This window comes from Zea mays, chromosome 2 (genome assembly GCF_902167145.1).
Source record: "Zea mays cultivar B73 chromosome 2, Zm-B73-REFERENCE-NAM-5.0, whole genome shotgun sequence".
NCBI lineage: Eukaryota > Viridiplantae > Streptophyta > Magnoliopsida > Poales > Poaceae > Zea > Zea mays.
The window spans coordinates 203,670,775-203,677,181 of NC_050097.1; the positions used below are offsets into that span (position 1 = coordinate 203,670,775).

Consider the following 6,407-nt stretch of genomic DNA (forward strand, 5'->3'; position numbering starts at 1 on the left):
TTTGACGAGCCTTCTTTGTCGAGTGCGACACTGGGCAAAGCCTTTGCCGAGTGTTTTTACGGTTTTGCCGAGTGCTTCGGGCACTCGGCAAAGCGTCCGTTTCCGGTAGTGATATGCATTGAAGGTAAAAATATAGGCCAGAAATATGGTACGCAAATAAAGATAGTTACGAGTATATGACATGCTGGGCGCATGTCTTTTGCATCTCTTAAATCCTGATAGCCAGTTTTTTGTGATCCATCATTTGTGTTTCTTTATATCCTTTAAGTTGTGCACTTGTGCCACATGAAACAACCTCGTTGTTGGACAACAGATTGGCAAACTCCACCTTGTGTGCGCTGCTCGACACGGACCGAAGTTGCTGGTGCCGATACCTGATATGTGTGGATTCGCCGGAGCCGGTGGTGAATTAGGTAAACGAGCTCGATGAAGAAGGGGCTGCTAGTTCCCCCGCTCCTTCAAAGTGACCTAGTTGACGATGAAGTCACTAACCATCGAAGTTTGACAGTCGTTGTCCATCATCTTGTCTCGTATCGCTCTTGATCGAAATTTGAACATGGCATGGCATGAAACACAGGTTCAAAGCAAGAATCACGTCTCTTTATTCTCTTGTACTTACAACACCTCACTTGATCGGTTGCTGGATCAGAAGGCTTTGAATAGCACCCACCTAGTTAAAATCATCGCTCTACACTACACGTCTACATACACGGAACAGCAACTAACTAAACAACGATCTGATGCTGCCTGGCTCGTCCAACATACGGCGCCATGTAGCTGGCACAGTGGCATGACATGGCCATGGTGCTAAGGAACGCCTGCTCTAGCTCGGCAGAGGCTCCTCTCCTGAGCAAACACATGGCGTACTCCATGACCGCCGCGTCGCAGGCCAGCGTGATCCTGCCAGTGCCATCGCCGCCAGCGAAGCCGAACTCCTCCTGTGACATCTGCAGGAGCTCCCTGAAGACAGGGGTGCTAAGGCAGGCCAGCGGCACCTCGAACCGTGCCCCGTCGGCCGTGTACACCGCACAATGGCCCTTGCTCGCCACAGAGCCGCAGCACTCGTCGACTTCCTTTGCCGCCGCCGCCCCCAAGGTGAGGCGCTTCCTCCCTTGCGCGGCCATCCTCTGCCATTTCTTGGCGAGATGAGCAATCTTCTTGGCGCTCATCATCATGGTTAGCTTGTTTCCTTCTTCTTTGTGGATGGAAGCTGGAGAGCTGTGTGTGACTGACTAGCTTCGGTTTGCTTGTGACGCTGCAAGTGCAAGCGATGATGTCCAGAGGCCACCTGACCGTGAGTATATATAGCTCACTGATCAACCGCTGGAGCGAAATGGTTGGGTGGGCAAGCAAGAGTGCGATGTTCCAAGACGCGTCAGCGAGCAGGATTTTGGATGAGATTTTGATGGGGCCGAGTGTCTGTCGTCGGGCACATGCTGGTGCCGGTCATGGGGCGCTTTCAGTGCCTGGACTGCCATGCTTGTTGTGTCTTCAGATGCATCGGCGATCAACAAGCAAGGGACAGCAAAACGTGCATGGGCACGGAAGCACTGGCTGAGTGTCTCGACTCTCGACTCGATCAGAGATGGCAATGCAATGCTGCGAAATAAAAGCTCACATGACGTGCTGCTACTGGTCCAGCTGCAGACACTGAATTGAAGAGGCGATAAAGCTGTCGAGCAACTTGTGTGGGCCGCCGGCGCTGGACAGGCTTAATCAGATAGTAGACTCGATCCACCGCCAATTGAAGAGACGATAAAGCTGTCGAGGAACTGTCAGATATCTTGAACCCAATGTACATGTGGTGTTCGGTGGCCCATGAGGCATTGCAGCATGGCAGCACATTGTGATATATCCTAGCTACCCAGACATTGCTACTGGGTGGTGGATCCAAACAGATGGTCCCAGCCCAGACCCCAGAGCAAAAGCTAATCAGTACCACACCATGTTTTATCCTTGCACAGCACTCCCATGTCGTTCTAAGTCGTGGGCTTGTCTAAGGAATTGCTCTGCTGTTTCTTCTCACCTATAAATGCACTGCACCATCTTAGCAGCGATTCCTCATCAACCCCTCAGGAAGCTAAGCATTACACCTAGCTAGCTAGCTAGCTAGCTGAACACCACCAGACACTGAATTCCACTCAGCAAAGGAGAGCCGGCAACCAACCATGATCAATGCCAAGAGACTTATGCAGATGGCATCCAAGTGGCAAAGTTTGGGTTCGCGAGCGGCGACGGCAGAGATCATCGTGCCCTGTGAGGGCTTGTTCGGTTATTTTCAATCTATATGGATTGGAGGAGATTGATACGGATTGAGAGAGATTTTGACTTAATAGGGATTGAAACCCGCTCAATCCCCTCAATCCATATGGATTGGAGTAGAACCGAACAAGCCCTGACGCGGCGACGGTGGACGGAGTACGTGATGGGTTTGATTAGAGGAGACGCATAAGAAGAAGTCGTGAGAGCGTTCTTGAGCTCCATGGTCAGGCCACACCATGCCACACTGCAGTCAGCGTCGTGGCCGGTGGCACCATGCAGCCAGCGGCTAGCTGTTTGTGTATGACTTTGTGAAATGAACTACACGGACTGAATAAAGTTAAGCACGTTCTGAATAAAGTTCACTTTAGTCCAATCATAAGGAATGGTGTGAAATGAACTACACGGACTATTCGTTGCAAACACTATGATATACTCCCTCCGTTTCTTTTTATTTGTCGCTGGATAGTGTAAAATTGCACTATCCAGCGACAAATAAAAAGAAACGGAGGGAGTATGATTCTTCTTTCGAATTTATGTTCTTGGAAAATCATTTGAGAATCATGCATAAGTTGCCCATCTGCCCCCGGCCGTCCGCACGTCTGTCCAATCACCCCCCGTGTGCCTTTCTGACAGAGTACCCGTGCAGTCACACAGTGTTGAGCTGCCAGAGCTCTGGTACGGGCGGCTGCTGCAGCAGGACCAAGACCTTTTTTGCAGCAGCGGCGGTCAAGTCAAGTCAAGCAGAGGCTACACCTACACTACACGTACGATCGGGCAGTGAGCCAAAGTCCTTTTTGTACTACCGGCCGTAAACAGAAAGGCGCTAGGCATAGGCGCACTGCGCACAGCACCACGCCGCCGCCGGGGGTCGTCACGTTCACATCGGCCGGCGGGCCCCTCGCCTCACGCCCTCACGGACCCTAGCTAGCTTTTGCTGTTGTGCAGCAGCTGAAGCCTAATGAAGCGTTAGAGCGGCGAGCCGATCCAGAACGGGCGGCTATACCGGCCGACACGGTTGGTTTGGGCTTCCCCAGCCTTGTGTTCTCGTTTCAGCATCAGCAGGAGGCCGGTCGATCGGCCAGCAGCTCCACGTCCTTTCCTTGCCGAGTTCTAGACTTGTAGCAGCTGGCCTTGACTGGCTTTTGGTTTTGGGTCGGTCGGCCAACGAGGCTTTTCGCCGGCGTGGAAATTAAAGGCGGGAAAGGCTGCGACTGCGAGGGGAAGAAAACACGCGGCGTCGTTCTCCAAAGTTTCGACAAGTTCATTGTAGCATGTTTTCTGTGGGTCGACGTACGACGGCCTAGAATAGGAGCGTAAAGCGCGAAATGGCCTGGCCTGGCCTGCCCAGCGCCCCAGCCCAGCCCAGTCCATTCTGCATACTCGAGAGAAGCGCGTACAGCTTCGATTCTTGTAAGCACACGTCCCACTCCCACATTTTACAAGACAATATCTCGACCGATCGCCGCAGCAGCTCTTGGTATCTGGCTAGGGATCTCTCTCATATCCTCGCAGTTCTGGATCTCGGTGAACATCCAACATGGCATGGGTTTGGGTACGATCAGTCGATCACGCAGCAGCACGTACAGTACTGTACGTCCTACAGGCGAGCAGCATGCATGCATGAGACTTTGCGCGCGCGTGCCCTGGACTGGCCTGGATCGGTCCTTGGCGCTGCTCGAGAGATTAATGGGCTAGTCTGGGTGAGGTGACATGGAAAACTCACGTCGCCGTCTCTTCCGCATGCAGGCCGGACCCGGTGTGTGTCGTCTGTCGTGTCCGGGCCGCGCGCGGCAATCTGCTTCCTCGGCGTGCGTGACCACCAGATCTCGTTTTAACGGGTCTGCGCTGCGGCAATGTATCATTCATGCATGCGTGGGGGGCGGGGCATGCGATGCCACGCAGGATGTCCTCTTTTCGCCCCGATTACTACTACTAGTACGACCGTAGCTAGCTGCTGCTTGCTTTGCTTGCAGGAATCCATGGTGATGTTCCAATCATGTCACGTGCATCTGTGCTCGCCCTCTGCCGCTTTTGGCAGAGACCGGATGCGTGGAATCATATGGCATGCCGAACTACGTACGGCGCGCGGCTACGGTTCCTTGGCCAATTAGTCCATTAATTAGTTGATGGATATAAATGAACTAAAGTGAACTTTATTCAGAACGTGTGCTTAGCATGCATGTGCTTCGTTAGTGAACTGAGAGCCCACTGATGACCGGCGTCCACAATAATGGATCAAGAGGTAAAAAAAATAGGGTAAATTGAACCTCTACGCCAATAGCCAATCGCCAACGCCATTAGCCGTCATAGAGCAGAATGGCCTGCCGCTATCCAACGACCGCCCTCCTATCGACGATGTCTCGCGCCAAACGTTGCGCTGTCTTTGCTGCCTCGAACGGATTAAAGTGAACATATCTGTTAGGACCATGCTTCGTCGCCGAAGGTCCTGCAGGAAGAAACAGCTTCGGCTGAAGCTGTCCGCATGTGTCGACCGAAGATTGCTCTTCATAAAGCTTCGGAATTACGAACCGACTTAAAAGTAGAATGACCTTTTAGTCCATAAGTGTTTCAGTCGTTGTTGTAAACTTTTATGAAGGACATGATTGTAATTTCTCACAGGCTGTGTCCTGTGCCTATAAATAGTGAACAGTATTCCTTTACTGTTCACGCATTCTGGTAATTGCAATCGCGCCGATCAGGAATTAATCTTTGTCAAGGCAGAGGTATAAATGTACTTAATATCTAGACACATTGAATTGAAATGATATAAAAGAGATGTTGTTCATTTATAATTTATTTGTCTTTAATGTTTCGTATTTCGTATCATTTCATACAATCTATTATAGTTCAATTACGAAGATTTAACCTTCGTAATTGTATCGTCTTTAACCTTCGTCCGAAGTTCGTTATCCTTAAAAGGATAATGCTTCATTGGACGAAGGGCATTAACATTTAACATTTTATGTTGCCTTGTTCTTAATTCATAGCATTTGAGAACAAGTCCCCAACATTGGCGCCCACCTCCGGTGAACTCACTTCCACTTTTCTGAGCTAATGGCTTCGTTCAATATTCAAGCTGGAGCTGCTTCGGTTCCGAAGCTGGTACTCCCGATAACAGGCGGTTCATGTTCAGAACCAGCCAACAAGAAACAGAAGAAGGAAGCACAGAGAAGGGTACAGCATGTCGGGGTGCAAGGACCCTTCGTCAAGTCAAGATGGTCTCACATTCCTATCACCTTTTCCCAAGAGGACCTTCAACTCAAGGATTACCCACACAATGATGCTATGATTAACTCTTGTGTTATCAAAGGATTTCTGGTACACAATGTTTTGGTTGATACAGGCAGTGCAGCTGATATCATATTTGCTAAAGCCTTCAGACAGATGCAAGAGCCCGAAGATAAAATTCTTGATGCCACACATCCCCTCTGCGGCTTCGGAGGAAGGCAGATTGTGGCACTTGGCAAAATCTCAATGTCATTGGCCTTCGGATTCATCAACAACACAAGGACTGAGCAAGTTATGTTTGATATTGTTGACATGGAGTACCCTTACAATGCAATCATTGGTCGTGGTACTCTTAATGCCTTCGAAGCAATTCTGCATCCAGCTTATCTTTGTATGAAGATACCTTCGGACCAAGGGCCCATTGCTATTCATGGAAGTCAAGAAGCTGCCAGAAGGGCCGAAGGAAATTGGACAGACTCAAAAGCAATCCATAATATAGATGGAACTGAAGCTTCTGAGCAGTACAAGTTCAGAAGGGAAAAAGCTGCTTCGGCTGACCAGCCGAAACCCATGCTCTTATGTGAAGATATAGCAGAGCAGAAGGTGTTATTGGGATCTCAATTATCCGAAGAGCAGAAGAAAACCTTGATAAGGTTTTTGTTCAACAATAAAGATGTTTTTGCTTGGTCAGCCAATGATCTTTGCGGAGTTAACAGGGATGTTATTGAGCACTCGCTCAATGTTGATCCATCCTTCAGACCCAGGAAGCAGAGGCTTCGGAAGATGTCTGATGATAAAGCCGAAGGTGCTCGGAATGAAGTAAAACGACTCCTTAGTGCCAGAGTTATTAGAGAGGTAAAATACTCAGAATGGTTGGCTAACACTGTTATGGTGAAGAAGGCCAATGGTAAATGGAG

General features: G+C 49.8%; 1 protein-coding gene across 1 annotated transcript; it reads right to left on the reverse strand.

Moving 5' to 3' along the window:
• Positions 1-582: 582 nt before the first annotated feature.
• LOC100283813 (SAUR52 - auxin-responsive SAUR family member) lies at positions 583-1,275 on the reverse strand. Its single transcript, NM_001156711.2, has one exon. It carries the CDS (start codon positions 1,173-1,175, stop codon positions 726-728), a length of 450 nt encoding a protein of 149 aa, NP_001150183.2. The 5' UTR covers positions 1,176-1,275; the 3' UTR covers positions 583-725.
• Positions 1,276-6,407: the final 5,132 nt, after the last annotated feature.